The sequence below is a fragment of the Poecilia latipinna genome, unplaced genomic scaffold (assembly GCF_001443285.1).
Source record: "Poecilia latipinna isolate Pla-1442-1.1 unplaced genomic scaffold, P_latipinna-1.0 Scaffold617, whole genome shotgun sequence".
NCBI classification, from domain to species: domain Eukaryota; kingdom Metazoa; phylum Chordata; class Actinopteri; order Cyprinodontiformes; family Poeciliidae; genus Poecilia; species Poecilia latipinna.
This window is the reverse complement of record NW_015113233.1, coordinates 166,538-189,992: the sequence shown is the minus strand read 5'-3', so window position 1 is coordinate 189,992 and position 23,455 is coordinate 166,538. Positions and strand designations below refer to the sequence as shown.

The 23,455-nt window shown below is 40.1% G+C and overlaps 1 protein-coding gene across 8 annotated transcripts in view; it reads right to left on the bottom strand.

The window, feature by feature from the left end:
• The window catches only part of daam2 (dishevelled associated activator of morphogenesis 2), a 112,259-nt gene that overhangs the window by 7,455 nt on the left and 81,349 nt on the right, over positions 1 to 23,455 (bottom strand). For 2 of the 8 annotated variants that reach the window (XM_015043123.1, XM_015043124.1), the window contains exons 6-25: positions 19,351 to 19,684; positions 17,946 to 18,056; positions 17,565 to 17,668; positions 17,418 to 17,484; positions 17,215 to 17,332; positions 16,966 to 17,104; positions 14,474 to 14,497; positions 13,964 to 14,022; positions 13,693 to 13,877; positions 12,832 to 13,137; positions 12,107 to 12,214; positions 10,758 to 10,787; positions 8,786 to 8,892; positions 7,329 to 7,413; positions 6,614 to 6,720; positions 6,123 to 6,211; positions 3,948 to 4,116; positions 815 to 922; positions 643 to 703; positions 275 to 406 (exon numbers count right to left, since the gene is read on the bottom strand). In XM_015043123.1, the coding sequence (XP_014898609.1) occupies positions 275 to 406; positions 643 to 703; positions 815 to 922; positions 3,948 to 4,116; positions 6,123 to 6,211; positions 6,614 to 6,720; positions 7,329 to 7,413; positions 8,786 to 8,892; positions 10,758 to 10,787; positions 12,107 to 12,214; positions 12,832 to 13,137; positions 13,693 to 13,877; positions 13,964 to 14,022; positions 14,474 to 14,497; positions 16,966 to 17,104; positions 17,215 to 17,332; positions 17,418 to 17,484; positions 17,565 to 17,668; positions 17,946 to 18,056; positions 19,351 to 19,684 (2,443 nt within the window). The remainder of the gene's footprint in view (positions 1 to 274; positions 407 to 642; positions 704 to 814; positions 923 to 3,947; positions 4,117 to 6,122; positions 6,212 to 6,613; positions 6,721 to 7,328; positions 7,414 to 8,785; positions 8,893 to 10,757; positions 10,788 to 12,106; positions 12,215 to 12,831; positions 13,138 to 13,692; positions 13,878 to 13,963; positions 14,023 to 14,473; positions 14,498 to 16,965; positions 17,105 to 17,214; positions 17,333 to 17,417; positions 17,485 to 17,564; positions 17,669 to 17,945; positions 18,057 to 19,350; positions 19,685 to 23,455) is intronic. The other 6 variants (XM_015043116.1, XM_015043120.1, XM_015043117.1 and 3 more) reach the window with 6 other exon arrangements.

The window sequence follows — 23,455 nt, the reverse complement described above, 5'->3', positions numbered from 1 at the left end:
CCCCCCGGAGGGATCGAGGGGGCGCCCCGGGGCTTCACGCTTCCCGGATTCCGCCTTTTTTTTTTTTTTTTTTTTTTCTTTATTCCTCAGTTCGCTTGACATACAGGCTTGTCAGCGAGGATGACTGGCTTCGGATCCACCACAGCCACCCACGTGGACATACGAGCTTTCGCTCTTATGGTCTCTTAAATTCACCCAGTCTTTCATGTCGACACGGCAAGAACAGATTGGAAAACCGATGAGATCAGTTTGCTCCAGAAAGTTATTGAGTTACCTTTTCCTTGGCTTCACTCAGCTGGTCCTCCAGTTCAGAGAAGCTAAACCCAGCCACGGTGATGAAGTCACCGATCACAGCCACAAACTTATCCCCGCGTTCCCTCATCCTGCTCTGCTGGTAGTGCAGCTCCTGGTGAGAAGCGACAGGGACACGAAAGCTTGTCACTGAGAGTTTGCCAAACGCCTAAATGAATTATAATTGCTCCAGTCTCCTGTGCGCGGCACGGCCGTGCTGCAGAGCGCCGAGCGTTAGCGGCGTTTAAACACCTCAGCGTGCCGTACTTCACTGTTTCTGCTTAAAAGCATAATTACAGGCGGCAGAAGAACCAGCGGGAGGGAGAAGGAAACTAACTCAGCCCAACTCACCGCCTCGAGAGCCTTCAGCCCGCTTTTGATGTTGTGCACTTCTTTTTCCAACTCTGACAAACTGAGGAGAAAGAAGATCAACAAATGTTTCCAGTTATCAGTCATAGTTTAGTAGACTGCACCTTGTGTTACAAAGTTGACGCTGAAGTTTGGGGGGTAGGAATATTCATACTTGACTTTGGCGGCTTCAGGCACGCTCCTGAGGTCTTCCTGGATGTACAACGTGTCTGGGTAGTTCTTCTCAAAGATCATGATCAAGTAGTGCAACATGGTGATGTTCCTGTTGCATTAAAAGCAATGATTAATTTGATTAAAATAAACTTTTAATCTGCATTAAAAAAGAGAAGAGTTTTCATCTGTCTGTCAGTAAAAATCCAAATGATCAAAGATTCACAGACTGGGAAAAGAACAACCAGGTGTGAACAATAGCACTGTCTGCCTGTAGTAAGCTGTCCAAACTTTGACCCTAATATTTTTTTTCCCCCTGCAAAATTTCATTTTATTCTTCCCACATTCTGTATTTTTCTGACAAAAAAAGTACCTAATCAACAACTTTTCTTGAGATTTCAGAAAGCCCCAGTTAACTTCAAGTAATTTTGTCATAAAAAAGTTGAGCACCAGCTCAATGTGAAAAGTGTAAAAGCACCTGAAGACTGGGTCTGGACTCATTTGGTCCGGATATGGACAGGCTTTCAGACTTAGGAAATTCTCTAAATATAATTTAGTTTTTATTGTAAAACTTACTGATTGTTATTTAATTTCAAGGTATGTAGAGTAAACTACGCAGAAATCTCAACTTTTGGTCTCACAAACATTATCACTTTGTTTTATGACACTTGTACCAGAACATAAGCTCATATTATTGTGGATTTTTACGACTTTTGTTTTTCTGAGTCCAGCTGAACTGTTGACATGCCAACACGCTGCTCAATCTAATAATCACGTTCAATGAACAAGATTATTATGCTTTTAGAAATCTTTCTTTTCTTGGCAATAATAACTAATGTTTCTACGTTAAATATATCCTGCACAATAACAAGCATAAGGTCCATTTTAAAAGATTTTTTTTAGAGTTAATCTGAACAACAAGTATCAGTATGTTTCAATATTTTAAAAAATGCAACGCAGTCGTATGACACACATTCTAAAAATCTCTTCAATAAGATTCAACATTTGCTCTAAATTTTTTAGGAGAACTTGTTTCTTGGCACATTTGTCTGTGTAGAGGTTGTTGATTAGTTACCGTGGTAACACACCTCTAAATAGCAGGAAGGCCCCGAGGAAGTGATGCGATAATTACAAATATGACATTCTTCTGAACATATCAATGCTCCCACTTATTCCCTCACAAGTACCGTGTTCGGAGAGAGTTGGATAGTATAAAGTTTCATATGCTGGATCTAAACACCAGAGTGCACAGAAGAAAATTAGGTCATGGAGGCAGTGGAGTAAGAGTGCTGTGCTTCAATTCATCTCCCTGTTTATATTAAGACGCATCTGAGTCACTGGAAATCATGCCAGTAGTGCCTGTTTCCGTGGCAACGCCGATGGCTCGGACAGCATTTCATTACTGTAAAGAGAAAAGAGCTCCCACACGCCGTTTGTTCGAGCGAATCTATCGCCGCTGCAACACGCTGAAGTGGTTTTATATTTTTCTGTCAATTTCTTTCAAGACTCTGAGTTAAGTTTTGTAGAAACCAGCGGATGGCGAAGGAACACTGAGCAGAGGCACTCTTTGTTCATTCTTTAGAGGAGTTTTCCAGCTCTAGTTGCCTTTATTTGCTAGCGAAATGACAGGAAAGCGGGTTGTGAGAGAGGGGGAAGACATCCAGCAAAGGCCAACGGGCCGGGACTCAAACCCAAAACGCAGCTGGTTCATGTCCTCTGTACATGGGTGGCGAGCTTTACCACAGGGCCTCCTCTGTTCGTTCTTTTATTTTCTCATAATTGGCTTAACATTTAAATGCTAATGAGATGAGATTTGCTTTTATGACAGGCTAGAGATTTAATTTTTTTTTCCCAATTTCAAGTCTCCGATGACTGAAATGAACATTTTCACATTGGATTCTGGCCATCTACTCTCCCCATAACATTGAATTGTGGTAGATTATTGGTTATATTGCTATATCGGCTTACTGCCACCTTAAAGAATTGCCAGAATAAAGGGTTTCTAATCAAAACAGGTTTTATTTTCACTTGGGTAGAATATCTTAATGGTGTCTATAGAGGTTTCTGTTAAAACAATAAAAGAAAAAAAAAATCAATCAAGCAGCTGCATGTGATCCAAAAGACACTGTTCTGCCAAACACCAGTCCTTAAATCACTACTCTGACTACTTGTTTGTAAAAAGAAACTCAGGATATTTATAAGACACTCAATGGTCTTGGACCTAGATGAATTCCAGAGATGCTGCTCAAACCATACAGACCTCTCAGGTCATCAGAAAGGTCTTCACTCTGTTTTCCCAGGACCAGAATAAGAAAGATGAGGTACAACGTCATCGCTACGCTAATAAGCTCTGACACAAACTTCCTGAAAACCTGAGATACTATTGGTTCCTTTAAATCTGGACTTAAAATGTTTTTATTAAAGCTTAAATGCTATTTTATAAGTTAAATAAGTTTTGCAGTTTAGATTTCATACTCATGTTATATAGATATTACTCATGATATACATATTAATCTATATCATGTTTTAATGTGTATGTTTTGATGTGTTTCAGTTGGTTTTATCTCTTTTCCCTCGTTTTCCTATGAAGCACTTTACATTAACGTGCGAACAAGTAGTGCAAACAAAGCAAATTCATGAAGTTATTTACCTAATTTTAAGTACAAATGCCACATATGTTCAAAGAAAAATAGTAGAAATGATGGAACATCAGCTAATGTCAAATTTTGAAATGAATGAAACAGGGAATAGACGTTTTTACATATAAATGGTAAACCTTGTTACAAGATAACAGAATACAGAGCAAGGCGTAAAGTACTGGTGAAAAAGATTACCTAATGTTTGAATGAATTGAAAAATAATTTCAATATTTTGAAAAACCAGAAATATCTGTTTGTGATGATTCTAAATTGAGATGTAGGAGCAAAGTTACATTTATTTTGTACCTGAAACCATCGTTCAAAGACCACAGCAGCTGTGGTCAGCTGCAGTCTTTCCCTGCTCTCCTTCTATGTCAGAAGTTTTAAGAGCTTGAATCTGAGTCAAATCTTAAAATATTTTGTTTTGTAACAAGCTAAGGTCTTAGACTCAGGTCGTGACTGCTGCAGCAAGGCTCAAATCCCCCCTCTGTTGCCCACCTGTCTATGCTCGACTTGGTGTCGACGATCTTGTTCAGGCTGGAAACCTTGAATCCGAAGGCGTTCCCCCGCTGGCCCTTGTTCATGAAGTTTCCAAAGGCCAGCACCACCTCCAGGACCTGAGTCAGACGCTTGCTCCGGACCACCTCCACGGAGGCGTTCAGGATGGCTGCAGAAGAACGCGGAGAGAGGAAAAACAGCTGCTGAGATCATGATTTAAACTTGTTCAGCTTTGTCTATTACATAACAAACTGGGCTTAAATTATTCCTTCCACTCTGTTACTCCACTCAAACACCACAGAGACGCAGGAGCTTCAAATTCGACTCCGTGTTCCCCCAGAATTTCCTTTATTTTTAACATCATTCACGATGAGTGATCGGTATTCTCCATAACAACTGGGCAGCTTGGTGGGAAAAGTATCCTGTCCTTCCATCAGTAAAACAGCAAGAGGGGAAAGGAATACACTGAACATGAGCCAACTCTGTCTGTTTCATTTCCCCTGAGAAAGGAGCGTCTGGCAAAGTGCAGGTGGTTCCCCGTCTCCGCAGAGGAAACCATCAGCGTAACTGTGAAGATCATTAACAAACATCATATTGTTATTGTTACACTTTTTTGTGTTGTGATGAAGCATGGGAACTGTTCTCCTGGCTCTGGCCGATGGAGCCGTCTTCTAAAAAAGGCTCCCATTGAACAGGCTGGGTGGTCTGCAGACTTACAGTCTAATCTGCAGTATGTGACAAAATTATATGAATAATAAAACAAAATGAGATTTTTTTTTCTTCTTTTTTTGAACAGTGTGGTCCGGGGACTTTTGGATCCAACAACAGCAATTGTGAAGGTTTCTCTTCTCTTCTCTTCCCGCGCCAGCTGAGAGTGAAATGTGTGTCAGAATATATTACCCTGACCTCAGACCAGAAGGAATTGAGTTTCTCAGAAGAAATTATGCAGCACAGACAGAATCGAACTGACAGTGCGAATAAAAACGCCGACAATAAACAGTGTGATGTTCTCATCAAAGCAACCCTGGCTCTAAAAGCTGCAGCGACAACTCGGTCATGGATATCCGTGCATGCACACACACAAACACACACACACACGCACACACTGGAAAGCTTTTTCCCTGACATCTTTGAAGTGAAATTCAGGTTCACAGGAGATGCTGTCCTCTCTCAACGTGAGCCAGTTTTCCAAAACAGCTTCCATGGTAACACGGATGCTGGGTGGGAGAGGGAAAAACTGCATAAAACCAGCATGCGCACACACATCCATACAACCATGCAATCTCATTTAAAAGCATGCTCCTTAATAATTTATGTCCAGCTTCAAAATATATTTTTTACATTTTCACCTTCGTCTGCTCACAAGTTGCAAAAAGTCACCTATTGGACAGCTGCGTCATACATAAAATCATAGCTGCATCATTTTATTTCATGGTTATCAACAGGTTATCAAGTCTGCGCAAATTTCAGCAAAATGTAAGTAGAGATGTTTCAGTTTTCCAACTGTATTTGAATCAAGTGCCTTGTTAAACGGCACCAGACTTCAGCTACTTTAACATCTCTCCACTGTGTTCTTCATCCCTTCTTTCTGCTAAGGCTTGAGATGAACTAAATCTGCAAACATAAATCACTGATAATCGCTTTTGCTGGCTAGATTCGCATCCAAGTCGATCCTGACGTCCTCCGACTTGCACATCGACAAAGAACAATCTCAAGCGGTTCTTAGGCAGCTGCAGTTTGCAGGTCCAGACGCTGCAGGAGTTCTCCAACAACTGCACAGCCTCGAGAAACGATGGGAAAGATCTGGCTTCAATCTGAACCCACTGATGGAGATGTCAACTCAGCAGCTGTATATTTAATAGAATCTTAATTTGATTAGATCGAATTTTCTCAACATATCCAAAGAGAAATACTTTGCACCTTCTGCCTCGAGATCGGCTAACAGCTCATCTGCTCTGAATATCTAAAAATGTTTTTCAAAGACATTGTTGAGCCGCAAACTGATACCTGTGAGTCAAGACGAACTGCAGTGTTCATGGTTTTGTGTTTATAAAAGTTTTCTTGTGCAATAGTGATTGATTCCTTGTTTAAATTATAAAACTATCCCTTTTATAAGGCGACCGACTGCAGAGGCATTAATTCACCGAACCACTGAACTATCATGTTTGTCCTTACCTTCAACCTTAGGCTTGGTTTCAGCTAAACGCTCTGCAAACTTCTTCTTAAAGAACAGAGCCTGTAGTCTCTGCTGGTAGTGGTCAATTCTGATGGGAAGAACAAAGAAACGAGAGGAGAGATTAGCAGGGGTCAGTTACATTTGTCTTTAGGGGGAGCAAAACTTCAAATGTTACAAGTCAGTGAAATGTGCAAAATCCCCTGTCTCACTTTACACTCTATTCTAAAGCATCCAGAGGGCTCTTGTCAAAGGACGAGATGACAAATGGGGATGTAAAACTCGACTAAATGTTCACCAAAGCAAGGAGGGAGAGTTTCAAAGAGAGACGAGAGATATTAAATGCCTGACCACAGGAGATGAAGTCAAGGAGGAAGCATTCAGGACTTCTGCTACATAATGAATCAAGCTAACGCTCGATACATTTTCTTGACGAAGCTGGCTTAAAACAGAAATCAAAACCACCCTCTCACACAAAGAGCATCACAGTTACCTGCTCATCTCAAAGAGGAAGCGGTCAGCTCGGGCCATCCTCTCCAACTCATGTTTATGCTCTTCTAAAAGATCTATGTCACTTTTCTCAGGGACAAATTTAAGCAGCTGGAAAAGATGCAGAAGCAATGTTTATTAGAACCGCAATAGCTCCAAGTTTGAGCTGCAACCACTTAAAGTTCATCGACAGTAATTTTCCTCAAATAAATAGTAAACAGATGCATGTGACTCTCTAAAACCACAGTTTCAGTATTTCCTTTTTACCCAAATAGGGTTCAAATTATGTCTATGACACATTACATGTCTTTTTAATTACATGGTAATTCAATTGTATTTTACTGCCATTTAATTAATGGTAGTTAATATAAATACCATTAATTAATACTAATTAATTGTATTATATCTAATAAGTGCTTTGTTTGCATTTATTTTGATGATAAAGCTGTTTGTGTTTTAAAGTTGACAATATCAGAGCCAGGTTTCCATCATCTAATAAAAAATAAATAAAAATATTTGACTCACATTTAAAAGCACTAGGGAATCTTTTAATGATCCAAATTTAACTAAATTAAAATTTTAATTGGGGGAGAATTCAGACCCCTGAAAGTTTTCTGTTAATTTTGAACATCTGCAAACCATTCCCCTACTAATTTCTGAATAACCTATAAAATCTAGCTGCCTTGTAAAAATCCTGATCGTCACGAAGGGACACATACCTGCTCCAACATGTCTTTGGCTAGCTCCTCCCTCTCATCCATCTCTAGTATCGCCCTTTTGATTTCTTCATTTGTCATTTTCAACCTGCAGGGAAGCAAAATGCACTTTAATGACATCAAATGCGAAACACAAACACAAGCGTCCTGATAGTGGCGATCTGAGCACCAGTCTGGACAGCTCCACTCTCACCCCCTGAGAGCACTGCCAGCTGTTTTCAGACGTACGTGCGCTGGGCTTCGATCAATAACAGCATTGTCAGTACGCGCATCAAAGCTGTATTGACCATCTGCTAACCCCATCTGGGTCAGTCTGTTATTGGCACGAAAGAGAGTGCAGGGAGCGTGCCGCTGTTTTGTCAGATGCACAAAGGACTCAGGAAGCCCGTTTATTGATCTGTAGAGTGGGGTCAGCGTTTAAACCCTCCAAGGGGGCCCCGGGACCACTGCTGTTTGGGGATTTAAATGGGGAACATATTGTCAAGTGGATCTCAAAAGACAGCAATGGATTCAGCTTCAGATGTAGCGTGACCCCTTTGGGAGAAGGGTCAATTAATGGATCTTTGATGCGAGTTAACGTTGACACCGATAGCACTTGAATGTTTAATTATAGACTGAATTTCATATCGTGCACTGCTTCCGGATAAATTCTCTTTTGGCTGGAGCAGCCAACACATTTTGTGGCGTAAACAGCTGCTTATGTGAATAGCCTATTATGAAGAAGCACAGCAAAAACTCAATGGAAGGCTGCAGGGTCTTCCTTAATGTGGGACAAACAACTCAGGTTCAGATTATGTCAAGTAAGGATTATTTATGTTTTAAATTACTGGAAACATTACAAACCAAACCTATTTGGTTTTTATAGGTGGACTGCTGCATTTAAAGCTGCAACACACTCCAAAATAAGTACTGGAAAAACATTTAAATTCAGTAGACTTAAATGTAGTTCAATATATGGCTTGTATAAAGAAGAATTAGACCTCGTAACGTTTATTATCCGAGTTGCTTCCAGGAGTGATAATAGATGATTGTAAACATGGGCAAGGAGATCTCCTGTAGCAGTTTGTGTTGCAGCTTGTTTTCTTTTTTTCGTCCTGATGCATTGATATTACTGGAGATTCCTTGAACTATTTAATGATCTTATGCTTTGCAGAGGAAGGATTCTGTACATCTCTTTTCATTCCTTCTTTAATACAATTATTTTTAGTAGTTTTTGCCCACCACAAATGTGTAGTGATACCGAAGACTCATTGTTTATCTCCGATCTTCTAACATTCAGCTCAACATTAAGCTGGATTTAATTCTCTGACTAACAAAACATCAATGTATTTAGGGCTTGAAAATGTGGGAGTTGATTAAAAATAAAGATCAATTAGGTCAAGAAAACTGAACATTAAGTCACTTTAACATGGTGATAATTTTAGTTGTACAAGAGCAGCTCCTCAATTCGGATCGCTTACTTTGAAAGCAAGATGACGCAGTTCTGAGCACGTCTGCCATCGATGACCGACAGCTCTTTGACCTTCCGTGTGCTGACGTAGATGTCATCCATAGAGCCAGTCTCTTTCTGTAAAAAAAAAAAATAAAGAGAAAAGGGCTTTAATTTGTAGCTCAGATTAATGAGTATTCACATAAAATCCACAGCACACACATTAACATCTCCTCCTCACTTCTTTGCGATATCTTTAACTGATCGAGGAAAGCTTTTCTGGGACTTAACAAGGAGTTAATGAAGAGACATGACTCGAAACAGCCGAGGGAAACTAAAAGGATTTAGCACTTGCTTCAGGTCAAGTTACCTTTGGATACAGAGAGAGCTTACACAAAGAACAAGGATCAGAAGCAGGCCTTCACAATGCAACACCTCATCAGAAACTTCTCAAAGGAGGAGCAGGAATGCTGGTCCAATCAAAGCCCGTTAGATATGTTGGTTAACCTCACATAAATGTAGTAAAAAATCCCTGAAGCAAAGAATAAATTCTGAGAGAGCCGTTTGGGGCCTGCATGTTAAACACATTCTATTTATGGTGCAGGCTGGTTTCCTGCTCGCCAGAAAAATCTCTGTTTTCAGGGTTGCTGGGCATGACATATATAAAACAGATGTGGATTTTGAAGAAAGTGTCGTTTTTCTGCGTCCGTGCTGACCCGGGGTGTTTGGCAGCTGAGCGGGGTTGGCAACAGGTTAGGGGGACAACTCCCATCCACTGAAGCCGTTCAGAGCGCGCTCTCTCTCTCTCGTGGCTCACAGACGAGCGCCAGCTCTGCCAGACTGTTTGCCTCGTAGGCGCTGATACGACCGACTGAAAGGTTGAACTTTTCAATTGGTCACAAAGTGACATCAGCTGAAAGACGAGGTGTTGTGCTTTGGACTTTCGAGCAGAACCCTTAATAGTTTGCTTGTCTGGATGCGAGAGCCAAAGGATCGTACGAGGTGAAGAAATATAACTCAGTAATTATGGAAGTTATGTCAAAATGTCTTGTGATATACAAAATATTCTGTAAAATAAATTATTGCATTGTTTGTTAAAGTCATATTGGAACATAAACCGTTTTGCTTTTAGTGAATCACAAAGTGGCTAATTCAAAAATATGTGAATAAACTGCACCGTACATCACAACTAAGGTTATTACACATCAGGAAACAGATCTGGTCTTTATCAGATTCTACATTTATTTACCACAAAGGCTCAAAAAAGTAGGCAAGGGTAGTTTATAAAACCACCTTTAGTGACTTTTTGCAATTCTTCTGCATGACTTTTGCAGATTTTCAGATTTTTGTAGAAAAAACTTTGGTCCCGTCTCCTTTCCACATCATTCCTTCACGGATTACATCATCCGGTTTAGGATGAGCTTCGCATTCCAGACATATGACTTCACATCTGATTCTAGATTATTTTGGTGTTTGTGGTCAAGCTGAAGAATGAAAGATACCCAGGTCATGTTGCTGCAAAGGAAGTAAAAATTATCACCCTCCAACAATGTGCTAACTGAATTTGCTGGGGTTTTCTACTTCTGGGAGTTTGGTAGATGCTTTAAATATTTTTCACTTGTGAATATTTTCTCTGCTGAATTACAGATTTCAAACCGTTTAAAAATGCCCTTGTGATCTTTCCACAAATTAAAGTGTTCCAACAATATTTTGTCTTGGGTTATTGCTGGAGTCTTTCCACTTCGACATGTTTGACTTTTAGAGGCGACTGATGACGATGATCAATTATTTTATTAGCAAAAGATGATTAGCAACTTCAGTAAGACACTTGGTTTTAATTTAAAGTGGAGACTTTGAAAAAAACAACATCACAGAAAATAATAAATTCAATGTGCGAAGCTGACTGCTGTTTGCCTGGCCGCTGCGAGGCAGAAGGCGAGGTGATAAAAGCAGTAAAAGTGGATAACCATTGTGGTCAAGAAGCTCAAAGATGTTTAACTCACCTGTTTGAAGGATTGGTTAGTTAGCAGGTCCTGCCCAGGCAGCCGGAGAGAGCAGGGACAAAAAAAAATTGAGAACACATGCAAAGATTAGCACCGAAGGCCGGAAAGGCAAAAGCAAAGAACTACTAATACTAGATGCAAACTACAAGCTGAAGCTGGAAAGCTTTTGTGAGAGTAACAATGCTAAATTCTTCATGTTGTCTACGGTTCAAAAGATCTGCATAAAAGGCTGAAAGATTAACACAAATAGATTTCTAGTTCGGATTTTGTCTTCTCAGACCGACCACGGATGCCTTGGTGGTTTTAATTTTGACTGCATCTACATCAGTCTGACATGGAAAAACAGGACGATGAAATACGGCTGTGGCAGACAATTCTACAGAGTGCAAGTGTAAATAAAATACCATTTTGACAGAAAGAGCAATGAAAAGCTCTAAAACAAAAGTATGTCATGTATAAACACAGCATTACTGCCCAGTGAAATTTAAATTAAATTTGGCTCTTTCCAAACGGGAACTAGGCTGTCAAAGACAGGAAGATGTTGGGTTTTTATGCGACTGCATCCACTGGGATCAGCATTTAGGCAACGGCCAGTGCCAATAAAAACCTGCTCCGCACAAATAAATACCTGCAGTATATCACTGTCAGCAACAACCCCAAATGACCCATTCCTCTTTAATAAAAGCTTGCAAGGAGACACTGTGATTGTAACTGTCCGACTGCTGTAAAATGCATTAACTCAACAATGGCGATGCCTCAGTGGAGATGATTTAGTGCTCTTTAATGGAACCTTAAAGACCTCACTTTAAACTGTGATTACTAGAAACCAATTAGAACAAATTAACCCTCCACTTAAACCCATTTAAGTGGACAATGTGTCTGTGATATAAGGCACAGTTTGTGCAACTGTACATTATATTATGGAATGAAAATAGTACAATTAATTCCCAGCAGAGAGGAGAGTGATTTGCTATGCATGGTTTGACATATGCCCAAGAGATGCACCAATTATGCTTTCAGCTCGTCTCTGTTTCAGGATGATTTACTCAATAAATCTGTTTGTTTTCACTACATCTCAATAACAAGCTTTGTGTTTTCTCGCATTGTGACTCCCTGTGGGTCTTGATTCAAGACCTGCCGTTGGTTCTCACACCAAAGGTTTGTGGACATCAGCAGGAGCTACAATGAGCCATTCAGCAGCCAACAGCTGCTCCTGTAAGGCTGAAGCTGGACCGTTTACGCTATAAAAGAGTCATTCGCATGCTCAAGCATACCAACACATACTCGGCATTCAACACACATACGGATAAGTGTAGTCAGGTATTTATAACCCACAAACAAATCCAAACCTGCTGTCTCTGGTACGCTGAGAACATCTTCTCTATGTCCTTCAGGTCCAGAACCTTGAACGCCCTCAGGTCATCAATTTCATTCCAGATGGTGCCGTTGATCATATTCTGAAAGAACACAGGATGGGGGTTATTGCTTTCACTCCAGTTGCAAAACAAACCACTACTTTATTTCAATGACTCAGTAGATGAACGCACTGGATCTTTGTAATTTTGTGTGCAAACTCACACAATTTGTAAAAGCAGCACATCAGCCTATTTATCATTGCAGTTAACTATTTTATGGAGATAAGCATGTGTAATAATGTTCACATCTAATCTATTCATGAACACAAATATACAGGGCATCTTTGCATTATGCTCCTTTCTGTTTATTTTGTTTCTGATCCCAGTTTAGGCCTCATAAGTCTTATGAAATATGAAAGACCCCTGATTAACCAAAATTCCTCTAGCCAGATTCAGGCATACAACACCATTTACTTGCTGCAGACCATGAACAGAAAAAAAAAATAAAAATTTTCAGTGGTCAAAGTGGGTATAAATTGTCAACTAATGCATTGGGCACTACCACACCTCCAATACTAGACAACACAAATTCACACCTTAAAAGTTGGGTGCGAAATGAGCAAATCTGAGATGTGTTTATCAATGGTGATCGTCTTTTTAAATCATACATGTCAGTGTTTGCACATTACTACAGAACGTCTAAGGAAGTCTCGTCTCACGTCTCCTAATTTGCTCCAGTTGAAGGACTTCAGCGGATGAGACGGCTGAGGAATGGACTTTGACCGCATCATGTTCATGGAGTTGAATGAGGAGGGCATGGGAGGCGGCGGTGCTCCAAAAAGAGGAGGAGCTCCAGGTGGAGGAGGCGGTGCCCCGGGCGGAGGAGGTGGCGGGGGCGGCGGCGGGCAGCTGAACGGCAGTGGAGGCGGTGGTGGAGGAAAGCTGCCTGACATAGGTAGAGGAGGTGGAGGCACTGGTGCTCCAGGAGGCGGAGGGGGAGGCAGCATGGAAACACTGCTGCCCTGCTAAATGACAAAGGGACAGAAGTTAAATATTTTGAATGAAACCATTATCTCATCCAGGAGGAAATGGAATTAAACCTTTTATTTAAAGTAAAAATATTCTAATTATTAAACACAAAAGTTTAATCTTAACTTACAGTAATACTGCAGTTATGAAGGACTTATAAAATAGCTAACCAGACTATTCATGTAATGTTTCATGAATAGTCAAAACATAACTGTATATTAAGTGCTTACAGAGAAAATAACTGTTTATTTACCGTTTTAAGGGGATTATTTCTGTAATGTTTGTAAAGTTATATCCAATTTCAAGATTAGAAGAGAATCGATCAGTAGTCCAGAGACTGGTGTGAGCATTTATGTTTTATATTCAATGAAATGATTGCAATAAAAACGTCTTACCATTTTCAGCCTTTAAATGTAGTGGCACTATTTACTTCGAGACATTTTAAGTGAAGATCAAACATACATGCATGGCCAACAACATCACAATTCCTTTGCCGAGACATTCAGGAAAAGCCAGATGAGTGTAAGAACCAACAAAACATAAGTTCTTACTGCAAAGTCATTGATGCGCGACGACAAGTCGAGCACTTGCTCTCTGGCCGAACGCAGCTCCACGCCCTCACGTTGCAGCTTGTCCTTCATCTTGTTCAGAGTCTTCATCATCTCCTCCTTCTCCTGGGTCTTTGTCTCGCACTCCCTCTCTTTCCTCTCCAGCTTAGCCATTAGCTCTGCATGGTCTGCAGTTCAACAAGAATCATAAAGGTGTTCACTTGATGCAGATTTTGTCCAGGAAATCCATGCAGGCTGGCAGCAAGCTCCTCACCTTTCCTGAACTTCTCGGCCTGCTCTCGCCACAATTTCACCTCATTTTCGTTGACCAGCCTGCGAAGTGGACAAAGACAAATAAGCACAAGGTTGCAGAAGAGAGCTCAACACGCGGGGTCAACTGCATTCCAACTGAGTCAAGCCGGGATGGTCCAAGGGAATTTAATCATTGACCTATTGATCAGTAACACTGATCAATAGGTTGACTTCCCTTATCAATGATGGGATTTGACCAGCATTGACTGAGGTGAAGCAGTTTGAAGCTTAGAAGGAAAACATTAGTGCTGGGATAAACCCTGGAGGGCTGAAAGTGGTTATGTTTTATTTATTTTATTTTATTTTTTTCAGGTATCATCTCTGGGACTTGGTTGCGCTTGGAAATAGGTCATGTTATGCAAGATATCAGAGTTGAGAGTGGCGATAATGACATGAGACATATAAACTTAAAGATTAGCAACAGGATATTGTAAGACGCTGTTAAGGATGATGAAAGATTGGAAAGTGAAACCTTGAGGAGCGCTGGTAGCCTTGGCTAGAGATGAGAGAATAAACATGTTTCAGCAGCAATAATCAGACACTGCAAATTATGCTTCAAAATAACAATTGAAACAACCATTGAGTCTGATATTCTAACAGGTTAACAGCCCTACGCTATCAAAACATGAAATTTTAGGTTATGAGAAAACAGGAAAAAGTTGGGGGGGATATTGGAAACTTTTGTAAGGCACTGTGACTGCTTTAGGAAACCGATTCACACTTAGCTGCTTTTACTAAGCAATTTAGAAACAAAATGCTCATTAATAAAATTAAGGTCTTTCTTAGCTTGATCGCGAAATCCTTTCTTTAATTACACCAGGAATGAATAAAACAAATCCTCTCTTCTTCATCAGCAGGTCAAACCTGCAGACCTTTACACTGCTGTGGAAAACTCTGATTTCCACAATGCTTTAATTTCATGCCCTGCACGCGTGTCCTTCACCATCATCACGCTGACCGCAGATGATGGATGGCTTCTCCTGACAGTTGTTTTAACAGTTGCTCCAACAAGCCTCACTTCTCCCTCTGCGTTTTCACGGCACGGGCCTTAACATTTTCACCCATTCGCTGTCAAGTTGACGCAATGTGGAACGATTCGTTTACGTTCCCCTTTTTCCAGGCGCAAATTACTCTCCGAGAGTTTATGGAAACACACAATAAGACTTTGGCTGAGGCGTAAAGTGAGTGGGTAGAGTTTGACCGATGTGGTGGATCAGTGATGGGCAGGAATGAAGGTTTCTGTGCGCTCCTGGAAAGGATTGCACTCAAGTGATTGCAAAAACAATGGTGGTTGAATTAGTGAACAAAGCAGGAGCTGTCAGGGGCCAAAAGTGAGCCACGCTACATGCTTTATGGTGCTTTCACCACAGAGACTAAACACATTAATCACCGATCAGGAGCTCAGTTTAAACATAACAAAAGTAAGGAGAAGACAGATGGTGAAAACAGGAAAGGAAGCCTGTCGGAAGAAGAAACTGAGGTGTTGTGGTGTATAGAACAAGGGCCTAAAAATCATCATCTAACCCTGCCAACAAAATGTATTAAATCAGCTGAAAACAACATCAGGTCAGTCTCTGAAATCAATGAGACCCTCCGCCGCAGACATCAGGAAATGTTAACGATCTTTTGGAAAGCATTCTTGTTGCGCAACAGCCACGACGATACATCCAAACCGCCAATTTATAATTCTTGCTTCTCCTGAATAAAATGATGCCGCCTCCTTGTTGCTTCCCTGACTGCTGAAGAGTGCTTGTTTCACTGCATCTCAACATGACTGACTTGGATAGACTATTAATGCGATTAGAGCAGGTTTCCTTTGATCTACGGCTCTTGCTTTCATGCCCAACTCGCGCTCTGAGTGGGGCTTCCTCAGAGTCGGCCACCGGCCCCCTGCTGCTGCCTTCAAATCGCCTCATCTTGTCTGAGAAGACCGAAGCCCCAGCTCCCCACACAACAGAGAGCCAGATTTAGTGAACCCTGGAAGGGCTGGAGTATTCCTATTAAAGTTGATTTTATTCTAGAGTTTCTTTTTGTTGCATGATGGTGTTTTCATCAGGATTTTATCTTAGTGTTGAAGATTTAATCAAGAATCTTGATTCTTGATTAAATCAAGAATCATGCTTGAAAATGCTTTATTTCAGCATTTTCAAAGCTGAAATAAAGCTTTGAAAATGGTGTGAAGAGAGTAGTAAAACTATATTATTTACAACGTAATGATTGGCCAAAAACAAAACAAACAAACAAACAAAAATAACTTTTAAAACACAAATTTAAGCCATTTGTTGTTTTACTTTAGAATATCTTTGAAAAAAATAATTTATTTCAAAGGGTGAACAAAGATTGCTTACACATAGTGGTACATTTACTTTTTCTGATGACAATATTGCATAAGACCCATAAAATATATTATTGATACAGAAATGTAATGCTGTTACCTAATTAAAAATAGGCAAACTGTTGACTTGAAATACACTGCTCAAAAAAATAAAGGGAACACTCAATTAACACATCCTAGATCTGAATGAATGAAATATTCTCATTGAATACTTTGTTCTGTACAAAGTTGAATGTGCTGACAACAAAATCACACAAAAATCATCAATAGAAATCAAATTTATTAACCAATGGAGGCCTGGATTTGGAGCCACACACAAAATTAAAGTGAAATGTTCCCTTTATTTTTTTGAGCAGTATATTATTATTTAATTTTTTTTTTTTTTATTTTTTTTGTAGTTTAATAAGATGCATGGGCAAGTAACAGCAGAAAAAAATCTGAATTTTTTTATGATTAAGATATAGTTATGCTATAGCACTAGATAAAGTTTAGTCTGTTGGCCTTATTCGAAGTTGATAGATCAGAAACGACTAAAAACGTCAAATTGGTGTCAAATTGGAATACTGTTGCTACCAGTTTATTGTTGAGCAGTATGAGCATACAGCAGTATGAGGAATGTCTTCACTTACATGCGAATAATGTTCTTAACACTGAAGTTGTCGAGTGGGGAGACGTCTGGGTCCTCTCCCTTTTCGTCCTGCAGGACAATCTGCTGAAGGATCCTGTCTAAAAGCTGCCAGTGCTGCAAGCTGCAACCTCCACGTTTATCTGAAAACAAAGAGAAACTCTTGTTTGTCACATTTGTGAATCCAAATGAACCCTGAGTGAACCTGTTCATCTGTACTGGAGATATTTTGGCCCATTTCTCTTCGACTCACAGGGCATCTGCAGGCAGTGCTGAAGGATCGAGAGAAGATGTGGGTAGGAATCTGTGTGGCTCAGCTTTTTCTTGATCAGCTCAAACATGGCACCAGCGCTCTTTGTGTCCACATGGGACTAACAAAGAAAAAAAAGATGTTTTATTTCTAATGCAGACCCAACCTTAGAATAAAATGATTTGATGTAAAAAAGAAAAACCCACTATATCAAATCTTTTGGCTAGCTCAGAGTCGTCCTCGTTTCTCACCATCTCAAAGAAGTTCAGATGTCTGGGAAAAGAAGCAAAACACTGTGACATTTATACATTTTGGAAAGCAGCACTACAGCACAACAGCAGATGATCACTCACCTGTCCAGAGTGGCGTTATCGTGCTCTCGGAGTTTATCAATAACCGGCTGAATGCCCAGCATCAGGAACTCGTACCTCAAGTGGAGACGAAACTCAAGGTTGTCCTGAAAGCATCAGGCAGGACAACAATATTCAAAATACCTGCAACTGCAAAGTTGGAAATTATCTGGCAATATTTAATGTTAAAAAAAAATAAAAATGTTAAAACGATTTAATGTTAAAACAGGAAGTCAGGAATTGTAAAATGTTCCAGAGAACCACGTGTGAATTTATTGATTGGTAAGAAACAGTGTCTAACAGCAGATTCAAGCTCATCTTATCATATGTTGAAAGAAACTACTGATGGATAAAACACAAAAACGTTGATTAGCACGTGCAGACCTCTCCGGCTCCAGCACTGAGCACCGCATTGATGAAGGACATGATTGCCGTCTTCAAGTTGACTTCGTCCCTGTAGCGGCCAGTGCTTCTGTCCAGCTCATTGAGGAGCGTCTGGATATAAATGCATAAATGCAGTTCAGAGCTCAAAGAGTCAGATTCAAACTGTGATAATGAAGGCATGCTAAGGAACCCGTATTACGCTGACAATATCAAAGAAAAGAAGGTGACACAGGGTCACTGCTCTTTAACCGTCCATCCTTTGTTAAACTTACCCTAACATACTTCAGAACTTTAATCACAGCTCAAACCGACATTTAAAGGCTTCCAAAGCTTGCAATGATTCAAATCCTAAGGTGATAGTTTAGTCTGTCATGGTACAATTTACTGCAGACCCCCCAAGGGGACGTGTAAGATGTGGTTGTTGACTCATTCCTGCCACTTACTAAAGCACTCAACACTCTGCGACCTTGACAAGTTTTAAATCCATTGGCTTGTGTGCCTGACCCACGACCAACCAGTTGAGTTGCACAAGTGGCTAAATTTAAAATGACCACAGTGATGTAGGCAGGCATCTTGGGAAGTTTTCTTGTACCACAGACATATGCTAGAGGTTTGAGCCATCACTTATTTCTTTCTATTTTAATTTCAAGGTGGAGGACTTGGTTTTAATTTGTCTGCAGCAAATTTTCTTTTGGCTTTTCAAATGCTTTTGTGAGTTACCAAAACTAGACTAAAGTACACAAAAGAAACTGACCTTTGGATGCTGAAAATGTGACTATTCAGAAAAAGTGCATCAGTCAATGTTTTGCGAAACCACCAAGCGAGAACATTAGGAACTAACTGGAGTCCAGAATTAATATCTAGACAGAAAATCAAATGTTGGCACAGCTAAGTTGTTTCAAAAGAATACAAAGACTCAAACTTAGCAAGCTTAGTAGAAATATGTAAGACTCAAACTGCTGTGATTATCATCTGTAAAGAGAAAGAAGTATTTACTGTGAAAGCCTGAAGACTTTACTAATTCTTATAGACTGTGACAGAATGAGAGAGAGCAAAACTGTTACCAGATAACAGAAAGGTTAAATGAAGTACTGTTTGCTCCAAATATGAAATTTAAAAAGACTGCTCACAATTGGAAGCCAGGAGTATTTTAAATACTGTTCTTTTGACATATGCTATGATCCGTAAAGAAAAATTTTGGCAATAATGGACATGAGAAGGTCAACGTGTTGCAAAAAAACCCCACAGATTTTTCTGTTAAGAAAATGACTTAGTAACAACATCAACTTCAAAAGATAAAAAAAAGCCTGGCTGAAAGGAAGTAGAATCTAAGGAAATTAGCAACATCTACTACTACACATTATCCACAATAACAGTAATATTACTTCAGCTCAGCTTTACTCACCTGGAATCGAGTCCTCTCTGCAGCGTATTTTTGGTAATGCGCCATGGCCTGCAGCACCTTCTTGTGTCCATCAGGCACCAAGCAAACAGCTCCGAGAATCTCCAGAACCGCCACTTTAGTTTTAATGTTCTCCGTCCGCAGGCTCTGAGAGATGGTGTTGATGCTTTGCGGATGGGCCAGGACGTGCGCGCGTCCCTGCGAGTTGTTCATCAGGGCCTTGATGCAGCCGATGACTGAAGTGTGGATGCGGCTCTCTGACGTCTCGTAGTCCATGCTGCGCAGGAAATTGAGCAGGCAGGTGAGTCCGTCGAGTTCGATGAATCGTGTGACGAACCTAAAGAAGCAGAGGAATAAAGATGGAGAAAATGAAGTTATGGACCATGTACATTGTTCTTTATTAGCAGATGTTGGTCTCTGAGGCCCTCAGTCCAGTACTTGTGACTCAAATTTAGATCAAAGATCTTTATTTTATCATAGGTAATAATTTCTAATACTCTGTACCTAGAATGCTAGTCTATGAGGGATTGTTCAACAACTCAAAAATATCATGTGTGACCTTTTCTATATGGTCATGTCAAACCAATAAAGAAGGAATAACAATGTTACATACAGTTTAAGCACTGGAGGACAATATGACTGTATTTTTCTTTGGCTAAAAAAACAAAACAAAACGAAAAAAAACCCAGAATATTCGGTTTTAGACTGAAGCTGGCTAAAACCACCTGACTCACATGTTCCTGTTCAGCATTAAATTAAAAGCCTATTTCACTTAAAACAAAATAAATAAAAAATCTATAATTTTTGATTTTGATTTAATTGTCTAAATTAAGTAGTAGAAGTTGTGTGGACAAAATTGCCGTGTTGATGTCAGATGTAAGAGGAGGAAAAAAATAGTTGGTTGGAGACGATAGAACTTCTTCAACTAAGCAAAAATTAGCTCAGACTCGCCAAGAATAGATAATGAACGACTGGAAATACATTTTCTGATCTGTAGAGTCTGGACTTCCCATGACATTCAGATGATTCATTTGCTTTTCTCTTTGCTGCTGAGACATTTCAGCCATTGTAAGGATCATTCTCTTCTATGCCACTCATTCGAAAAGCTTGCTTCAAGCCACTGCTCACAATGTCCTGGTTTATTTCTTCAGTTTGACAGAATTCATTTTGCTTCAGTAAAGTTGAGGACTCACAATGGATCTTCTTCATTGCATCCAAACACACCCACATCTTTCATTCATTCTACATCAACACATTTCTCTGCATCCGGGATCCACACCAAAGGGGCCACCAAAGCAAAAACCAAAAGACTTCCTAAAACTGTACAACCTTCTCCTCCCCTTCAAAGCTGATGTTAGCTGAACTAATTAGAAATCAGAGAGTCGATGACCTCTACAGGAGCGAAGTGACTAGCAGGAGATGTAAACACTGAGGGATGTCACGTCCAGTGAGCACAGTGTGGGCTGCTTTGTAAATGAGCATCCCACTCAATAAGATTCCTGATAGACCTCATAAATTATTTCAGACAAATGAGGGTTTGTGAGAGGGAGACATAGAGGACAGACGTGACACGGAGGGCGAGAGTGAAAGTGACGCTGAAAGCTATGATTTATAGCAACTTCTGGCGGATCTTGGACATTGTTTATAATAACGTGCTCAACCCCAATTCCTCACCCCCTGCTGTTTTGGCAGAAACGTGTCAAAAAAAAAAAAAAAAAAAAAGAAAACACAGTTTATAGCATTTACTTTGAGGCAAAGGCTTCTCCTTTTCTCACCACAGATGAATAAGAGATCACAAGCAGATGTCTAGATAGCAGCAAAAACACTACTGCTCTGAAATATTTGTGATTTCCTCCTGATTGAGAACACCTATACGTATACATGCAATCAGTCTCGAAGTTCCCACTCGGCATACAGTGCACTTTTTGTCTGAGCACAAAAGCAGCAGCCCTTGTCCTGCACCAAGGTGGCGACAGATGAATCCCATGCATTAAATATGACTTGATTTAAATTCAAAGCAGGCACTGGGAGCTAGATCGAGACACAACTGGTCCAGCTATGAGGAGTTGCACATTTGATATCTGTGAGGAGTTTTTGGATAGCATGCTGGAATAGTCCTTCGCCTGCTCATGAACCGAGGGCTCTCTCTGGAAGAGCTTTCATAGTTGAGGAGAAATTAGGCTGAACATCCCTGTGATTAATGTATGGAAAGCGGAGGGTGAGAGCTGTTGTTCTTGGAGTCTCAAATCAAAAGCATGGATGAGATTCAAAGCTCTGCATGCTGGCTGCTTCAAATCGCTCCGCCGAATTGTCGACCGTTTGCCAGAAAACACACACAAAACCCAAACTATGAACCATAAACTAATGCATGTGTGTGTGATTTATGCATGCAAGACATTAGCACTAACGTGCATGCAAGATTTCAACGGGAGGTTCATTTGTGTCTAATCTTCTGCCGTCTCCTTTTACTCCGGCGAGCTCTTAAATAAATGAATCTCCTCCTGCGCCCTATAACTGACATTCACACTCAGCTGATTGGCATAAAGGTCTTATTGCATTTCTTTCCAATTGGAACAAGTGTTGCATACTTTAAGCCTCACCTGGGATCAGCTAATGCTGCATATGAGCTGACTTGGGCTGCTGAATGGCACTTAAAGTAATTCAACCGCACACATTTTTCAGATAAAAAATAAATGAATAAAAAAAAAACAAGCATTAGTTAAATCTAGGCTCAGATTATTCAAGTAAAACAATGGCTTAAAGAAGATATAAAGTAGAAGATAGTGTGATTTATTGTGTAATGGGATGATTGCCATTGTTGTAAATTCTGGACTTCAATCCAGGCTGAATGACAGTCTGAAAATTATAAAACATCTTAAATTTAATGAATTCACCTCTATGGAAAACATGGATTAAACATTGGAATTAGGCATACATCTAAAAAAGAAAAAGTCACAGTGGAAAACTGCAGCTATAAAACTACAGCACAATTTGGTCATTTTTCATTCGACCTCAATGGTCAGAAAGAAAGGTAAAGTTGACAAGACATGAAAAATAATTAAGTGAATCAAGTTCTGGTTAAATGTACTTAAAAATGTATATTACTTATAACAATTTATTGACAACTTAGCAGCTTAGTGTCACAAACAAACATTTCCAGGCATAAAAATACTTTTTAATGCTTTAATTTGTTAGCACAATTAATAAAAATGATTTGCTCATCAGTGATCTTCCAGACTTTTGGCCTTATCTTGAAATCTCCTACGCTTAATAAGCAGAACGAAGCGGAAAGTAATCCAGAAGCGCACATTTAAATTCAGAACTGGAGTCCAGCTAGATGTACTGTTTGAGGTTTCAGCTTCAGAACCAAAACGGTTTTCCTGTTTGAACCGAGAATGACCCCAGAGTGGCAGACAGTCTGCCTCGAAGCACAGCCACACACACTTATCCAAGTCCAGCCCTTCCAAATGCACAAACTCAAGCGATCATGTGCTCCCCGGAGCCATTCTGCTGCCCTTCGTATTCACACACACATCTAAAAGTCTCTCTCAAACACCCACTCGCTTCCATCCAGGGACACTCAGTCACACACAGGACTGATTTGACTAGAAAGGAAGAATGTGAATAAGAGGCCAAGAAAGGCTGTCAGAGGTGCCAATTACAGCACCCTGACTGGAGGTTTTTGTGTATCGTGTAATATCAGCACAGCTCTCATTTAAATGCTTTTCACTTGTGAGGCCTGGTGTTTAACCGAGGTAACATGAAGGCTGAACAAAGGACAATGCACATAAAACCGACATAAACAGAATACGATTAAAGCCTCAGCCAAAGGGCACATCTGTAGCAAATGTTAAGCCATGCACAGAGGAGTTCTTCTGGGCTACGTTTATAGGCATGTCCAGAGGGACCGCTTCATACGCAGGGTCAGCTGATCTCAGGTGGGCCTTGGGATCATGATGTCTCCCGTCAGTGGTCAATAAAGTCAACAGGACAAACAGCAGTGCACTTCCATAGAACTCAAGTAAAAAAAAAAAAAAAAAAAAAAATGCTTTTTTTTTTTAAAAGGGATTTATTTTTAAAAAAAATATTTCCCCCAGGGTTTTGGGAA